Source organism: Myxocyprinus asiaticus, chromosome 22 (assembly GCF_019703515.2).
Source record: "Myxocyprinus asiaticus isolate MX2 ecotype Aquarium Trade chromosome 22, UBuf_Myxa_2, whole genome shotgun sequence".
Classification (NCBI taxonomy): Eukaryota; Metazoa; Chordata; class Actinopteri; order Cypriniformes; family Catostomidae; genus Myxocyprinus; species Myxocyprinus asiaticus.
The window spans coordinates 30,979,427-30,998,791 of record NC_059365.1 but is presented as its reverse complement, the minus strand read 5'-3'; the positions used below and the strand labels follow the sequence as shown (position 1 = coordinate 30,998,791).

General features: G+C 38.5%; 1 protein-coding gene across 8 annotated transcripts in view; it reads left to right on the top strand.

Annotated features, from left to right (window-relative positions):
* Positions 1 to 19,365, top strand: part of macrod1 (mono-ADP ribosylhydrolase 1) — a 115,225-nt gene that overhangs the window by 76,194 nt on the left and 19,666 nt on the right. For all 8 annotated transcript variants that reach the window (XR_007892466.1, XR_007892467.1, XM_051649271.1 and 5 more), the window contains exon 6: positions 13,781 to 13,902. Coding sequence is in view for 6 of the 8 variants with exons in the window: in XM_051649271.1 (XP_051505231.1) it covers positions 13,781 to 13,902 (122 nt within the window). In the remaining 2 variants the exon portion in view is untranslated. The remainder of the gene's footprint in view (positions 1 to 13,780; positions 13,903 to 19,365) is intronic.

Genomic DNA, 19,365 nt, shown 5'->3' with positions numbered 1-19,365 from the left:
CAAAGAGGCGGGGATGACCTGCCGGCAGGCGGGGCCGGAAAGGCACGATTTTAGCTTCCACATTGTCAAAATTCTTTTGATCTCTTGTACTTGAAAAATTATTTGCGCACTTCTCCCCAACAAGCTACACAATTTGAGCTATCAGTGTGTGCGAGTACATGCAGGATCTTATATAGATAATTCTTAACAAGCTGACAATGTGTGTGGTCATCTTAATGCATTAAATGGTTTTCTTTAATCCGGGTAAGGTCATAAACGGTTTAAGCATAAACCGATTGACACATATTGATTTTTTCCCATTACGCCTATTTGGCACTGCATTTAAACCTTTACTGGCGTTCTTATCCAATGTGCACAAGTGTTGTGCGCATGATTATTTACACTTTGACATCGAAAACAGAGAATAATCCAAAGATTTCAGATCTCGTGTAAAAAGGTTTTTGTTGCGTTGTCTGATTTTTGGAATACTCTGATTTTTGGTAGTAAGCGCGTGCATGTAAACACATAGTTTTGCGTTCCCTCGCAATAAGTTTTGCATTCCCTCCCAATAGTTTTGCTTTCCCTCGCAATAAGTTTTGCATTCCCTCACAATAGTTTGGTGTTCCCTTGCAATATGTTTTGCATTCCCTCGCAATAAGTTTTGCGTTCCCTCACAAAAGTTTTGTGTTCCCTCGCAATAAGTTTTGCATTCCCTCGCAATAAGTTTTGCATTCCCTCGCAATAGTTTTGTGTTCCTTTGCAATAGTTTTGCGTTCCCTCGCAATAAGTTTTGCATTCCCTCGCAATAGTTTTGCATTCCTTTGCAATAGTTTTGCGTTCCCTCGCAATAGTTTTGCATTCCCTCGCAATAAGTTTTGCATTCCCTCGCAATAGTTTTGTGTTCCTTTGCAATAGTTTTGCATTCCCTCGCAATAAGTTTTGCATTCCCTCGCAATAAGTATTGCATTCCCTCGCAATAAGTTTTGCATTCCTTTGCAATAGATTTGCGTTCCCTCGCAATAAGTTTTGCATTCCTTTGCAATAGTTTTGCGTTCCCTTGCAATAGTTTTGCATTCCTTTGCAATAGTTTTGCGTTCCCTTGCAATAGTTTTGCGTTCCCTCACAATAAGTTTTGCATTCCTTTGCAATAGTTTTGCATTCCCTCGCAATAAGTTTTGCATTCTTTTGCAATAGATTTGTGTTCCCTCGCAATAAGTTTTGCATTCCTTTGTAATAGTTTTGCATTCCCTCGCAATAAGTTTTGCATTCCCTCGCAATAAGTTTTGCATTCCTTTGCAATATTTTTGCGTTCCCTCGCAATAGTTTTGCATTCCCTCGCAATAAGTTTTGCATTCCTTTGCAATAGTTTTGCGTTCCCTCACAATAAGTTTTGCATTCCCTCGCAATAAGTTTTGCATTCCTTTGCAATAGTTTTGCGTTCCCTCACAATAGTTTTGCATTCCCTCGCAATAAATTAACTGTGGTTTTACTACAGTAACCATATTTTAACCATGATATTCATAGTGAAACCATAGTGATAATACAGGAAAACAAAAACTGTGGTAATAAAATAATAATTTTCTGGTTATTATGGTTTTACTATACAAATACCATAGTTTAACTGGTTTAACCAGTGGTGAATTCTCAGGGCCAGCAAAGCCATCTCTGCTGGCCAAAAATGCCAAATAAATAAATATTTTTCATCCTTTCATTCTCAATCACCTTTTTGCCTATGTATTTTTGATTGCTTTCCACTCTTAATTAATCTACAAACAAATAGAGAAAAACTAAAAGTTTATCCAGTCAGAATTTATTCCTTGATGCTTACAAGCGAAGCGTGACAACTGTTTCACAAATCACATGCCCGAAGCCATGCTCCTTAGTCGAAGCAGCGCATGAGTTTGATCTCCACGCCGTCAGGCCTTCAGAATTTCCACAGAATCCCTCAACAGTGCAAATGAATGAGCAACTAAAGTCAGATTGTCAGATTCATCAACCAATCAGATTGATTTATTTGTTCTTTGTTCTTATAAGATTCTAAGTGTGATCTTTAGGATATGTCCCAGTCGAGGCCTTCTAGCTGGCCTTGAGTGATGCAATCACGCTTTAAGTGATGTAATTTGAAAGCGAAGAGCGAGAGATCTTGCTGACGAGTCAACTGTCATTACTGCCGCTATCGCCATTGAGAAACACGAGATGTTCTGCATGACCGTGTGATTGCTTAATTTATTAAACAGAAAAGGAGGACTGATTTTCACTTCAAGCAAATTGGTAAATGCTTTTTGCATTGTTATTGCAACATCAGGAGTTTTCTAAATGTAAATTAGGCTGCTTGAGCATTCAGTGTTGGATCAAGTTTTGAAAAGTAGTGCTGCATTCCATTCAACTCGAAAAGTCGGATTTTACAACTTCCTGCTTGGAAAAGTGCAGTGGAGTGCATCTTGAAATCAGAATTACAACTTGTAGGCTCGTGCAGAAATTCTCAACTCCGATTTCGCTGAGATGCAGGTGCATGATGTCACACAAACATGTCGACACTCAGGGAGATATACAAAGTAAGAGATAATCATTCACTTTATTAAGTAATATCGATAAATGAGATTGTTTCCACATTACATTATATTAAAGCTTGTTTAACAAATGCCTGCAGAAACAGGTGTATAAAACATTATAATCTCTTTTGATAAACATAAACCTGAAGCACAAATGCTAGCGCTGCAGCATTGTTTATCAGTTGGGTTGCTAGGAGACATCTCTAATTATAGTCAAACCCCTGCTAAGCTAACGGGAGCGTTGCAGTTCTGAATATCAGGGAATGGAATGCATTTATGGTCGGAGATATCAAGTAGGAATATCCCACATCCAACTTGAATGGAACGCAGCATAACCGTGTACCCTGACTAAACGAAATTTATTGCAAGCAACATTTAAATCGCAAATATTATTAGATAGATTTTTCCAGGTATTATAGACCTCCTTGGTAGATTCATATGAAAAATTATGATTTTTGAATGTCTGTTCGAGAGTTGCTCATTTCACAAAACTGTCATGCTGCAGTTAAAATTAGGCTTGCTTGAGCATTAAGTGTCTTTTCAAGTTCTGGCTTTCGTGCGTGGACATGTTTTTAAAATGTCAGTTGGTATTACTACATAATGTATGATGCCCAAAGGCATAGGGTGTCTTACTCATTGTGAAACTGTGTTTTCTTAATGGCATGAATTACACTGAAGGCCTAGACTTAAAATGCATGGCCCGCTACTGGGTTTAACTATAGTAATATTGAAGAATGTAGTAACCATAGTTTTTAGTGGAAATCATATAGTATTATAGTATTACTGTAGTAACCATGACTGTTTTAGTCCAACCATGTGTTGTTGTTTTTTGCTTTGTTTTTTGCCGGAAACCATGGTTTTACTATAGTAATATTGTAAAAACTTTGAGTAACCATGTTTTTTGGGGGGTTTTTTTTGGCGGAAACCATGGTTTTAATACAGTATTCTGTATCCATATAGTAACCATGGTTTTGCTATAGATTAACCATGGTATTTATTGGGGCCTGGGTAGCACAGTGGTAAAATACACTGGCTACCACCCCTGGAGTTCACTAGCTCGCTAGTTCAAATCCCAGGGCATGCTGAGTGACTCCAGCCAGGTCTCCTAAGCAACCAAATTGGCCCGGTTGCTAGGGAGGGTAGAGTCACAAGGGGTAAACTCCTCGTGGTTGCTATAATGTGGTTCGTTCTCGGTGGGGGACGTGGTGAGTTGAGCGTATTTGCCGCGGTGAATGGCGTGAAGCCTCCACACGCGCTATGTCTCTGTGGCAACGCGCTCAACAAGCCACGTGATAAGATGCACAGGTTGACGGTCTCAGATGCGGAGGCAACTGGGATTCGTTCTCCGCCACCTGGACTGAGTCGAATCACTACATGACCACGAGGACTTAAAAGCACATTGGGAATTGGGCATTCCAAATTGGGAGAAAAAGGAAAAAACAAAACACACACAAAAAAAACATGGTATATCTTGTGGTTACTATGGTTTTACTACAAATAGTAAAACCATAATAGCCAAAAAATTATGATTTTTATATCCATGAATATCAAGGTTAAAATATGGTTGATATAGTAAAACCATGTTAAATTTATTGTGAGGCAATGCAGAAGTATTGCGAGGGAAATTCCAGCCCTGTCCTCCTAAGGTGCTCCGTATAAATCGATGAAATGTTTTGCCCATTTGAGCATCTTCAAAGTCAAAATTCTTCTGATGGCTTGTGCTTGGAAAAGTAGAAGCACATATTTCCTCTACAAGCAACACAAATAGAGCTATCATTCATGTCCAAAGCACAAACAGTGCTGGATGAGTTAAGAGTCAAAGTTTAATACTTTGGATTGAGGATTTAAAAAAAGTCCTAAATATAAATTGCCTTGGCAAACACCTAAAGGCAAAACGCCCATAAATACAGTTTTAAATACCAGATTTTAAGAGATTTGTGTGTTTGTGTGATGTATTGACATGTTTTGACTACCTCAAAAGTTTGCATATGTTGCTTGTTGGAGGAGGATAAGGGAGTGTATGTTTGTGTCTTATAGTGAGACATGCATATAGTAATATAGTAATATATATATATATATATATATACAGTATATATATATATATATATATATATATATATATATATATATATATATATATATATATATTCTGCCAGAGTTGAGGGGTGAGCTAGAAGCCCAGTGGATCTCACTGGTGTATGAAAGACAGAATCACAGCCTCTGTCAGTCCCTTAGTCCACCTGTGTACCAATACAGCCTTGACAAGGGACGCAACCATACAAATAACAACCATTGTTAGGGGTAAAGAAAGACAGGAGAGAAGTGTGTTTATCAGCACACACACACACATACACACTCACATACCCTCACCGAGCCCTCATTTCCGTCTGTGGCCAATTAACACTAATTAAAATTCACACAGGCCAATCGAACACCCACTCTCCTGTTATTTAACTAATCCTTTTCTCTCTCTTTCTCTCATAGACTAGATGAATGACAAGGTTCAATTACTTAATTATATTTATTAAATAATCCAATGAAATACACTGTATATTTAAAATGACCCAAATTTGAGGCTGTTATCTCAAATTACTTTGGGCCACAGCTTTCTCAAAATCATAGCCTCTTCTTTTCGAAACCAGTCGGATGAAAGCCAAGGTGAATGGAGAGGGATCTATTGTGTGGTCCGTTGTGCTTGATCGGCCCGTCACGGTGGGTACATTGCAACCCTACTGTCAAGCAAATTTGAATTTGAGAGAGAGAGAAAGAGGAAAAAGGAGAGAATGAGAAAATGGGGTGGAGTCACTGGAGTCAAACACCTACTGACTTTTCAGATGATAAGCAGTTGTGTTCTCGCCCTCTGTTGCGCCGTTTTTGTCTGGCTGCCTTTTTTAAATCAATGCACCTGCTATTCTACCGCAACAGAATGGGAATGGAGCGCACAGTGACTTTTTCTCCAGGGGATTGGTGGGAGAGGCCAGGGCCTCCCTTTGTGCACAAGACTTGGGTTTGGTCTGGCTGAGTGAACAGCACGGCTTGATAACAGAAAGACAGACAACCTTTTACAGAAATAGAGAGAGAGAAAGGGGAACAGGTGGGAGGAGGGATGGAGGGACAAACAGAGGAGTGATAATAGAAAATCTGGAGTGGATTCATCTATACATTAGGGGTTTTGGTGTGTAGTTTGGAGGCAGCATGGGGAGAGGTGGCACTGAAAGAGAACAATATGTTTTTGCAGAGCAGGATCTAAATAGAAGTGTTTAAATAATGACATGCGAGACGACCACACACCTTAAAGAGAACACACATTTATATAAAATCTCCGGCCTGGTGTAGAAAACGAATAAGCCATGTACAGTGTTAGGTATAACGCAAAACTGTGGTAATATCACTCAGTACGTTTACAGGGTTTTTTTATCCATCCTATTGCGTTCGTTTCATTTTTATTTTTTTCGGGAGAGGTACAGTATATAATAATTTTTAAATACCACGCAGCTTTTAGTACGGAAACCAAACTTTATGACTTTGTCAAGACTGTCAACATACACATAATACATTTTTTTTTTTTAAGATTATTTTATTTTTTTAAAGAGATATAACCATTGTGACAAGGAGGAGGGTGTGGCCAGGCCGTGTGCTGAATCAGCTTATCAGCAGGAGAGTGAGATAAGGGCAGCTGGAGATACCGGTTCGAGAAAGACAGACACACGCGGCCGCGCTGCACGTTTGTTTATGTTGGTTTTAAGTTAACCATTAAACTTTATTTACTGTTCAGCCGGTTCCTGCCTCCTCCTTGCCCAAAATTTACCTGTTACAACCATTTAAAAAAAGTTACATCTTTTGCATTTGCGGGTCAGTTTTGACACATGATATTATGTAGATTTTTTGTACATCTTTGAATTTTTTTTTATTTATTTTTTTTTATGAACAATTCACTTACATTTAGCCTCTTTCCCATACTCTCTCACACACTTTTTTGTTCCTCAGTGGGTCTGCATCTTGTACATGCACACACAGATACACAAAGAGTCACACACAGACACACACACATTCCTGTACAAAACAGAAATGACAGATGTAACAAACATAACAAATAAACTAAATCAAAGGTACTACTATCTAAAGGGTGTGTAGCGAGATCAAAAGTTCATGCACACATTAGTCTAAATGGGGCTTGAAAGTGGAAATTGTCCACATTTTACTCTGCAGCCATCTGATGCCACACCAGAATACAGCATACTCACACAGCAACATTCGGCAGTTCATGCAAGTAAAAAGAATAGATTTAGCTTAAAAACATAGTAAAGAAGTATTAATGTTGTATATTTGAGTTGTGCAGTTGTTTTGATGATGTTTAGTTGAAAAAGAATACATTGGTTTCATAGATTTTGACCAAGTTGTATTGAACAGTTATGAGTAATAGGAAATTCATTCAAATTACTAGCAATTCTCACATTAGATGTTAATATAAATTGTACATTATGATATATTTAGATAAAATTCAACAGAAATGTTGATGAAAAAGATGTCTTCACATGTATCACACTGGTTTTGTTGTAGTTAAAATATATTTTGAAATGTCAATTTCAGAATTTCTACATTTTATTATTTCTAAAAAAATGGCATATTAACTTAATAACCTTTATATTTGTCAGTTAATATGCCATTTTTTACATGTATGAACAGTTAAGAACTTATTAATGACTTACAATGTAGTTTTAGATTAAAACCATTGGGTTATGAATGATTTATAAGCTTGAATTCCACCGGGTCAAAATTGACCTGCAAATGCAAAAGGTGTTTGCAAATTCTGAACGCAATAGGAATGTTAAAAGTTTGATTTCCGTCGGAATGAAACAATAATTTAATTTACTTAAATTATTAATTTATTTCCTTGTTAATTAAAAATAAAATAAAAATGTAATGTAAATGGTTTAGTCCACTGAAATTGTACCAGTTCAATAACAACATGTATACACATTAATTACAGCACAACTGGCCTCGATGTTTTGCACATTCTCCGAAAGACTGAGGTGATGCGTGACGTGTATTTTAAACTTTCTCAGTTTACGTCCTTCCCTCAAATGTTCTATTATGTATTGTGTCATGTTTACTTGGACAGACAGATGAAGACTGTAGCTTGACTACGCAAAAACCCTTGGAACTCGATTATAACTGCGCATGTAACTTACTGATAGCAAGCAAGGCCCCTAGCAGCAACAAAAGCAAGACGATAAAGACACCAATGTTCAATAACTACATTTATTAATAATCCTAACAAGATTTTTGGGTAATTGATGCATGACATGTCCTTGAGCTTTCTTTCATTCTTTATTTTTTATTATTATTATTTTATTTTATTTTAGGTTACAGTTTATATGAATGTAAAAGTGTCTGTTTTGTTTCTTTTAAGTTTTTTACCTTTTTTTTTTCTTTTCTCCCAATTTGGAATGCCCAATTCCCACTACTTAGTGGGTCCTCGTGGTGGCACAGTTACTCACCTCAATCCAGGTGGCTGAGGACAAGTCTCAGTTGCCTCCGCTTCTGAGACAGTCAATCCACGCCTCTTATCACGTGGCTCATTGTGCATGACACTGTGGAGACTCACAGCATGTGGAGGCTCATACTACTCTCTGCGATCCACGCACAACTTACCACGTGCCCCATTGAGAACGAGAACCACTAATCGCGACCACGAGGAGGTTACCCCATGTGTCTCTATCCTCCCTAGCAACAGGGCCAATTTGGTTGCTTAGGAGACCTCGCTGGAGTCACTCAGCACATCCTGGATTCGAACTCATGACTCCAGGGGTGGTAATCAGCGTCAAAACTCACTGAGCTACCTAGGCCCCCAAAGTTTTTACCATTTCTAATCACCTTTGTTCACTTGTTCGTTTTAAAAGGTCCTGTCATGACAGATTCCATAAAGTACCTTATGTAATATGAAGTCATAAAAAGTGCATGCATAATAATTATAAAAATTAGCTGTTAACCCTTTAATGCATACCTCAGGTCTTTAGTGACATGGAACCTCATTCAACCCCATGTACCTCATCCATTTTTTGGAGTTATGCTAAGTATCGCTTAACCTTTCTCTTCTGAATAGTGAAAAAACAAAAACAAACAAACAAAAAAATTTGCTAAATTGCAAAACAAATAAAAAAAAAAATGTATTACCAAAAGTGTATAGGGTCATTAAAGACCCTAGATATGTAATAGGGTCGGGGGTTTTTTGCTCTTCCATAAATCATGTTTTTATTATTTTTTTATATCTATATACACTCACCGACCACTTTATTAGGTATGAAAGAATGAATGAACCTTACATTATATAGTGCTTTTCTGACACTATACTCAAAGCGCTTCACACAGTGAACAGAGGACTCTCCTCAACAACCACCAGTGTGCAGCATCCACCGGCATGATGCGACGGCAGCCATAGTGCGCCAGTATACTCACCACACACCAGCTATTGATGGAGTGGAGAGTGTGGAGTGATAGAGCCAATTCATGAAAGGAGATTATTAGGAGGCCATGATTGATAAGGGCCAATAGGAGGAAATTGGCCAGGACACCAGGGTTACACACCTACTCTTTTCGAGAGGTGTCCTGGATTTTTTTTTAATGACCACAGAGAGTCAGGACCTTGGTTTAACGTCTCATCCGAAGGACAGTGCCCTTTTTTACAGTATAGTTTCTCCATCACTATACTGGGGCATTAGGACCCACACAGACCTGCTGGCTTTCCTAACACCTCTTCCAGCAGCAACCTTAGTTTTCCCCAGGAGGTCTCCCATCAAACTATTGACCAGGCTCAACCCTGCATCGAAAAATGTTCGCAACTGGTCTTGAGCTAAAGGGTGATATGGCTGCTGGTACACCTGTAAACCTACTTATTCATGTGATTATCATGTGTGGCCGCAGTGCAATGTGTAAAATCAAGCAGATACGGGTCAGGTGCTTCAGTTAATGTTCACAACAATCATCAGAATGGAGAAAAAATGTGATCTCAGTGATTTAGACCGTGGCATAATTTTTGGTGCCAGACGGGCATCTGTGTACCTCAGCAGAAATTAATCAGATGTTTTTATGGTCTTTAACTGTCCAGTTTTGGTCAGCCTGTGCCCACTGCAGCCTCAGCTTTCTGTTCTTAGCTGACAGAAGTGAAACCCGACGTCTTCTGCTTCTGTAGCCCATCCGTCTCAATATTCAGCGTGTTGTGCATTCTGAGATGCTATTCTGATCATTGCAATTGTACAGAGCGGTTATCTGAGTTACCGTAGACTTTTTGTCAGCTCAAACCAGTCTGGTCATTCTCTGTTGACCTCTCTCATCAACAAGGTGTTTCCATCCACAGAACTGCTGCTCACTGGAGTAAATTCTAGAGATTGTTGTGTGTGAAAATCCCAGGAGATCAGCAGTTACGGAAATACTCAAACCAGCCCATCTGGCACCAACAATCATGCCATGGTCCAAATCACTGAGATCAAATTTTCTCCATACTGATGGTTGATGTGAGCATTAACTGAAGCTCCTGACCCGTATCTGCATGATGTTATGCATTGCACTGCTGCCACACGATTGGCTGATTAGATAATCGCATGAATAAGTAGGTGTACAATTGTTCCTAATAAAGTGGTAGGTGAGTGTATGTTTAGTTTACTAACACATGATATCTATTTCTTTGTTTATTACAAGACAAATGAGTACTATATTCATACAAATAAATACTTTATCACGTTGATTTTCTGTGTGATTTTCTATTATTTTCCAATTATCTTGAAATTGTTATGAAAACTTGACACTATCTGGGCATTTTGGAGATACATTAATGATAGAAATACATGCTGGGTCTCTAAAGACCAGAGTATGTAATAATGTTTGGTGAAACACCCAAGCATTTAAGGCTTAAACTAGTTTTAGATGGAGTATACCATGTCACACTACAGGACGTCAACTTACCAAAAATATTTCATGTCAACTTTCCTTTTACATTTTCGGAAGAAAATGTGAGGGGGCTGGCATGTGCAGTAGTCGCCACCACAATGCTAGGGTCCTGTGCCAGGACATTGCTATGAGGTTGCCAGGCTCTTATCTGTTTTGAGTGGTTTTTCACGTGTTGTTATATGGTAGCTGGGGTGTTCTGTGTGGTTGTTTACTGGCTTAAGTCGAAAGAGCCCACTCCCAAGTCTCTATGACATTCTGGTCCCTAGATATGTGTCCCTCATTCAATACAAGTCTATGGTTTAGAAAAAGTAATAGCACACCTCTACTCATTAAGCCTCATGATTTCAGGTATCATTCATGTCCGTTGCGCAGATGAGATACAGAGTTAGGTGTTTTGAAAAAGATAATAACCACCACTAAACAATTCTTCTGGAAAGTAGTGTACCTTTTGGTGATATGGTACCTTGTAGATTTTGTATATTAAAGGGATAGTTCATCCAAAATGAAAATGATCTCATCTTGTACTCACCCTCATGCCATCCCAGATGTGTATGATTTTCTTTCTTCTGCTGAACACAAATGAAGACTTTGAGAAAAATGTCTGTGCTCTATAGGTCCATACAATGCAAGGGAATGGTGGCCAAAACTTTAAAGTTCCAAAAAGCACATACATGCAGCATAAAAGTAATCCATAAGACTCCAGTGGTTAAATGTATATCTTCAGAAGTTATATGATAGGTGTGGGTGAGAAACAGTTTTGTTTTTTACTATAAATCTCCACTTTCACTTTCACATTCCTCTCTTGTTTTTGGTGATTCCCATTCTTCATGCATATCGCCACCTACTGGGCAGGGAGGAAAATGTATAGTAAAAAAGGACTTAAATATTGATCTATTTCTCACCCACACTTATCATATTACTTCTAAATGTATAGATTTAACATATAGAAAGTTATATACATCTGTGTTGGCATGAAGGTGAGTAAATGATGAGAGATATTTTTACTTTTGGGTGAGCTGTTCCTTTAACATAGATTAATATAATGTAGATTTCAATTGATGTGCAATGTTGTGATGTGTGATGTGCAGGCATATATACTTTGTGCATAACGACTTTAAAGTGTGGTTCATCCACTGTTCATCCAATTAGATTTAACAGCTGGAACTATTAGTTTTATAAATGTATCTTTTATGTATGAAATCTTGAATGTACACTACACTACTTTGTAGCTCTAAACACTGTGGAAAGTGTTTATTTCCTTTTCCACCTGCACCTTCTGTTGCAAATCTGGTTGTGTGTGTTTGTTTTAGAGAGAACGAGAGAGTGAGGAGAGTAGAGCTGAGCAGTGTGATATCTGAACCTCCCGGCAGTTTTCTTTAGCTTGCTTTAACCCCAAGGTGCACCTGTGTCTGCAGCTATTATTTCATCCTGTCTCTCTCTTTCTCCCTTCCTTCTGACACTGTACTTCCAATTAAACAAAGCTCACTGCAGTGTTTTATAATTTAAGGAATAATTCACCCAAAAATAAAACTTCTGTTATTATTGACTCATTCCAAACCTGAATGACTTTCTCTCTTATGCAGAACACAAAAGGAGATGAATTTAATGAATATCCCAGTCTGTCTTTTCCAGTACAATGATAGTTTATAGTGACTCACTTTAAAGCTTAAAAAAGGACCCAAATGTATTTGTACAATGAAATTTTTCAGTGATAATCTTGAGTGCAGTGAAAGAAGTTTTTTCACAGTGGCTCGCATGTTCACATGAATATATATATATATATTTTATTTTTTTTAGAGCAATGATAAATTATTTTTATTTTATTTTATTTTTTTCAACTTGTTTATGAACAAAACCTATCCTTTTATATGCTTTTCTTTAGTGAGTCACTATCAACTGCCATTGTATTAAATAGACGGTCTGCGACATTCATTAAAACGTCTTTGTGTTCTGCATAAGAAAGAAAGTCATACGGATTGGAGCGACATGAAGGTAAGAAAATTGACAGAATTTTCATGTTTGGGTGAACTATTCCTAAGACGAAAAATGTTAACAATTTTGTTAACTGAAATAAAAATAAAAACAACATAAATTGTGAAAAATTGAAACTAAACAAAAATACATTTGCCTGACTCTAAAACTAACTAAAATAAAATAAAAAATAAAATAAAAGTAACCATGAATTAATTTAAGTTTTTGATACACAGTACATTACAAGTTTGATACCTTTACAATCTATGAAACATATTTAAATTATATTAGTTAACGCATTAACTTTGGCAGCCCTAAAACAAAACTAAATTGAAAGTACAAATTTAAAAATTAAATTAAAAACTAAATAAAAATGACAAAACTAAAATAACCCTGGCCCATTATTCTATGTTTATTTTTTTAGTCCTTTGTTTTCATTTGCACTTGATGTGTGAGCATCTGTGAGTGTGTGTATGTGTGTGTGTGTGTGAGAGTAATGCCTCTGCCCGAGTTGATGTATGATGGTGCTGCTGGACTAAACAAACAGAGGTGGATCGATGCTGTAAACACTGTAGAGTGTAACGTAAATAATGCAGCCGGACAGCACGCAATGCAGAGAGGTGTTGGGGGGGTGGATGGATGAGGGAAAGATGAGTGGGAGTGTGACAGTCACTGATGCTGGGCTGCTGGGAGTTCCTAGGACAATTGGGGCGAAGGGGAGAGATTGAGGACATGCCACAGACGTGACATGATGATGTGAGGAGGGACATGAGCTATTGAGAGGACAGATGAATGAATGTTGTAGACAGAAGGTAGACGGAGAACAAGGACAAGGAAACAGACAAGTACAAGTGTACAGTATAGTTTAAAAATTTGAGACCACTTGTAAAAATGCTTGTTTTTTGTTGTTGTTTTTTTTTCATTAGAAATTATATTATCATCATAACAAAAAATTTACATCCCAGAATTTCTTAGTATTTGGTATGTCCCCCCTTTGTTTTAATAACAATATGCACTCAAGCTGACATTTAAAACCCCAAAACAGATTTTCAGTGTGGACTTTTGACCCCACTGGACCCCACTGTAAATGGGAGAAGAAACAAGAAAGTGAGATACCTGATGCAGGATTGAGTACTGAAGTGGGGCTTCAGTAGTTGATGAAGAAATTGTAAGTGTATAAAGGACAAGAATAAATCTAAAGTCTAGGCAAAATGAAAGGACAAGTATGCTTGAAATATAAAAGGGAAGGATAGGGGGCAGGAAGTTGACGTTATGAAGGGCATTTCAAATATTTTCTGTTATTTAGGGTTGAATGTCTCTCTCTTTCACAGATGTTATCCACACCGTGGGGCCGATAGTCCAGGATTCGGTGGGGGAGAGAGAGGAAAAAGCACTGAGAAACTGTTATTATAACTGCCTGCACACAGCAACTAAAAACTACCTGCGTACTGTGGTGAGGGCTTGATCCACACACACACACACACACACACACACACATGTTGGTGCAGCTATCATTATGAGAACTCTCCATAGACATAATGATTTTTATACTGTACGAACTATAGATTTTATCCCCTAACCTAACCCTCACAAAAAACGTTCTTCATTTTTACATTTTCAGAAAACATAGTTTAGTATGTTTATTTATTTATTTATTTTTTTATTTTCTCCCCCTTTTCTCCCCAATTTGGAATGCCCAATTTCCAATGCGCACTAAGTCCTCATGGTGGCGTAATAACGAATCTCAGTTGCCTCCGCATCTCAGACCGTCAATCCGTGCATCTTATCACGTGGCTTGTTGAGCGCGTTACCGCAGAGACATGGGGCGTGTGGAGGCTTCACGCTATTCTCCGCGGCATCCCCACACAACTCACCATGTGCCCCACCGAGAGCAAGAACCACATTATAGTGACCACGAGTAGGTTACCCCATGTGACTTTACTCTCCCTAGCAACCGGGCCAATTTGGTTGCTTAGGAGACCTGGCTGGAGTCACTCAACACACCCTGGATTCGAACGGGCGACTCCAGGGTTGGTAGTTAGCGTCTTTACTCGTTGAGCTAACCAGGCTCCTGTTTAGTGTGGTTTTTAAGCGATTTGAATTATGGGGACTCTAGAAATGTCCTCATAAACCACATTTATGGCATAATACCCTTGTAATTACCAGTTTGTAACCTAAGAAATTTCCACCCAAACACACGCACACACACACACACACACACACACACACACACACACACACACACACGTGTGTTGGTGCAGCTATCATTATGAGGACTCTCCATAGACATAATGATTTTTATACTGTACAAACTATAGATTCTATCCCCTAACCCTAACCCTACCCCTAAACCTAACCCTCACAAAAAACTTTCTTTATTTTTACATTTTCAATTAAACACTAGGAATGTCCTCATAAACCACATTTATAGCATAATACCCTTGTTTTTTCATGGGACATGGGAGTCAAGGGGATCTTCCAATATCCCTTTGTCAAATCCAGTGTAGAATAAAAGTGAACAGCGCCTAACCGATCTAGCAGTACGTCAATACGAGGCATCGGATACGTATCAAATTTAGACACCACGTTGACTTTTCGAAAATCCACACAGAACCGAACTGAACCATTGTCTTAGGTACTAAAACCACCGGGCTGGACCAGTCACTGTTAGAGTCCTCTATTACTCCCATATCGGTTATCGGCCCCCGGATAGTCCGCCAAATGGTCCTCAGCCAGCTGGATTGCTTCCGTCAGCACTGGACCCACTCAGCTGTCCCTTTCAGTAGCCTGCTGACGAACTGCTCCAGTACCACAAGATCGATAACAGCTTTGGCGTCGCGATCCTCTGTTAGCAACCACCTTTGACAGGCATCATGGAGCTGTTGGGCGAAGGCAAACGGGCTACCGAATTCACTGTATGGCAGCGTGCGGAAGCGTTGCCGGTGTTGTTCCGGATTGCAGCCAACCCGCTGCAAGATGGCCCGCTTTAGGTCTGTGTACTCCAGGATGCTCATTACTGGAAGTTGTTGGGCCGTGAGCTGTGCTTCCCCAGACAGCAAAGGCAGCAATCGGGCTGCCCACTGGGTGTTGGGCCAGCCCCATGCTTCAGCCACCCGCTCAAAAAGCTCAATAAAGGCTTCAGGTTCATCTTGCATCTCCATCTTCGTGAGCATGATGTGGGGCGGGGCCATGGCTGCAGCCGGGGTCGCTGCTGGAAGACTCCCCTGGGCCATAAGGCTCCGTAATACCTGTCGGTCCTCCTCCTGGGCTTGGAGCAGGACTTGGAAATGCAGTTCCTGCTCCGCACATAGGTCCAGGAGGGCTTGATGCTGCATCGGGTGGATGCCGGCAAGAGTCTTGATGACTTCAGCTAATGGCGAGGACTCCATGATGGCGTTTCTACCTCAGTTCTAATTCTAGGTTTCGGCACCAATGTAACACGTTCTTGTGACTCTTCAGAAATGAGGAAGTGAGAGCCAATGAATTTCCACCTTCTCTCGACTTAAGTGTATCAACGAAAAATGTACACATAAACAAAAACACACACAACTCCCAACATGTGTCACTCCTCTCTCCTGTGTGGCTCTCAGCTCCCTTTTATCTCTGTTGCCTCTCACTGCAACACAGAACAGCTGTTAGTAAAATTGCCCACAGGTGTAACTCCTTAACACTCTCATCTCCCGGTCTCGCTCTCCATTCACAAATCGGCATTCGACCATGCCCCCACCTCCACAATAACTTAACTGAGACTCCAATCATATGTAGCCATACCAATCATAACAGCCCACCACAATATCACACTTTTAGATGCTGCATGCTAAATTTGACCCATTCCTCTATGAACACACATAAACACAGGAACATATAGTTAACACATTAAACTCTAACATTATATCTATCACACTCATAGCTGCATCACGGTTTAAGAATCAAAATGCCACCAATCCAGTCATAACACAGTACATAACTCGCACCCCACTGATGCCCTTACAATTTAAATTTGAATCTACTAAAACAGCTGAGAGCTGTTTGAGCTTTATTTGTTTCAGGGATTGATTTATTGATGACAGGTTACTGCATATATAAAAGATTTTAACACAGCACATACAGGCACAGCTAAGATCTAATGTTATGGTTTTCAAGGAGTGAGCAAGCATCGTAATGTATTACGGGGACTTGTTTGTCTGGTTTTTATTTTTTTGTCTGGTGTTTTATGTGGAAAAATAATAACTTTTGCCACATGTTATTTTTAAGAAATAGTTCACCCAAAAATGAATATTCTGGCAACATTTAATCACCCTTATGTTGTTCCAAAGTGGTATGACTTTCTTCCATGCAACACAAATGGAGTTATTTTGCTGAATGCCCTTGCTGCTCTTTTTCAGATTTTAAAAACAAATAACGATGAGGGCTGTCAGTGTAAAGTCAGTGGGCATGGCCATGAAGTTTTGGTATTTTCCTGCAAGCATACGCTATGTCTAGGCGCAAGTTGGTTTGGCAAAATTATGCACGCAAAGCAATGGGCTGCAATTTAATTCTTCTATGGTAATTGCAGCATCTGAGTCCTATTATATAGTACATTCCCTGTCAAGCACCAGCAATATAAACAAAGACAACACATATATAAGAAGTTGGTAGTGTAAAAATGGACTGTATGCAATAAATTATAATAGAAATATGGATTTACCTCTTTTATGCATTAACTGCGTCCTTGATGAATGTCTGGCATTTTTCTTTGACAGTGACACATATGCATTGGAAAATGTGGTTCTCGTCAGGATATGAATTTATGTTCTGTTAAATTATGGAGAATATACAAGTATTATTAATAATTTGTAACTATACTGACACACAGATCATGGCTAGTATTAATAGTGATTGCATCGGAATGCACTTCACTTCTACTGGTCGATTTTGACTTTGAAAAATTTAATTCTTTATTGAAACACCAAAATATTTAACCAAACATATTTCAAACACTTCAAATGAAACGAAAATATAAGCAAAATAACGATGTGGTCAAAAAATCATACCAAATCCAAACATTTTACCATCTCCAACTTCTTCCACTGGCCCCTTTTGCAGTGACTTAAAAATCACTCTACAACAACAGGTGGAAAAATACCAATACAAATTAGATTAGAAATACAATTGTAAATATAAACATAATAATAATAATTGAAAAATAAACCATGACCTATAGATAGTTTAACACAAATCTAATACATTTATGTTTCATAAAACAGCAAAAAGGACTTTATTACCACCTGCTTGTGGAATCTCCAAACCGCAAATGTAGGAACTGATTTTAGACTATGCGCAGAGATAAGACATGCTTTTGAAATGTCTTAGCACAATTACCTATTTTTCAGAAAAATAGCCAACTGTGCTTTCCACCACTTCATTAACATACAATACACCCACAGTTTGCGCACATACACCCACAGTTAGTGCAAACACTCCCTCCCACAGCCACTTGCTCTTTGTGCTGGCATGAAAATTATGCTTACAATTAGAGCTCTCATGAAAATTGGATAAGACGTAGTGCACGGTCGTTGCGCGTAGCGCTGCGCTTTGCACTAGGGCTGAGCAATATGTATATATTTTAGTGATAATTGCCTTAAAAAATTATTGCGATATCCGATTACATCGTCAACCCCTGCCGAGGGTCGGTGAATTTATTTGCTTTATTGATTTTGATTTAAAAATGTAATTCATTTATGAAAAGCATAAACAAAAGACATTTCTAAATTAAACTGCACTTTAAACTAAAGGAAAAAGCAATAAAATAACGAAGTGATAAAACAAATCGTATTTAACCACCTCCCCAATTCCAAACATATACCGTCTCCAACGGCTCCATTTGCCATCACGCAAGCATCTGTCAATGACATCAGGTGGAAAATTACTACTAGCCTACAGATTAAGAACTAAAGACAATTATAAATGTAAAGACAATAATAATCTAAATAAATAAGCCTAATAAATTCCCTTGTGTTCCCAAAATAATGCTGCCAAATGTGTGTTCCATTTGTGAATTTGTTTTTGTATTGCGTTTTGGTAATACAGTTTATGCTGCCTAAAGAAAAGAAATTAACACTCAATTTTAGGTTCAAGGTGAATGTGTCTTGTATTACTTTATGATTTAATCACTTTCATCTTTGTTTCTTTAACACAAAGATATTACTGAACCTGCAGATTTGCATTCACAATGCATGCCACCCGTGTGGAAATAAAGTAAACTAAACTCACAGCACATCCCGAGATGATCAGAGATAATTTGCAGCATTCTCATAGACTACTGTAACAGGTAAAGGATAGGCAAGGAGGAGGCGGGAACCAGCTGAACAGTAAACATAAACTTTAATGATATAAATGAACTTAAAACAACATAAAACATAAGGACACAGATACACATGCAACGCTGCCACGTGTGTCTCTCTCTCTCTCGAACTGGCATCTCCGGCCGCCCCCTATCTCGCTCTCCCGCTGATCCTTGTATGGAAAAGTGAGGCCAGGACTTTCAGCAAAATAACTCCTTTGTGTTCCTTGAATGAAAGAAAATCATATACTGTAGGTTTGGAACAACATGGATGGGGATGAGGATGACTATAAAATGATAGATTTTGTTTTTTTTTATGGTGAATTATTACTTTAATTAATTTCAAAGTATTATTCATGCTGGGGTTTGCATGCTGGCACCACAGCAGCAAATATTTTTAAAAGCAATAACAACTGCCTTTGACTTGCTCCATTTGTTTTCAAGTAAAGGTTTTGTTTATAAGGCCCTTAATTCTGGGGTGCAAGTGGCTCAGTGTCATTAACAGTGTATGTATCCTTAATGGGTTGTAATTAATCAATTTACATTCTCCATTGTAAAACCTGTTTTTTACATAGGTACAATAGGTATAACTAA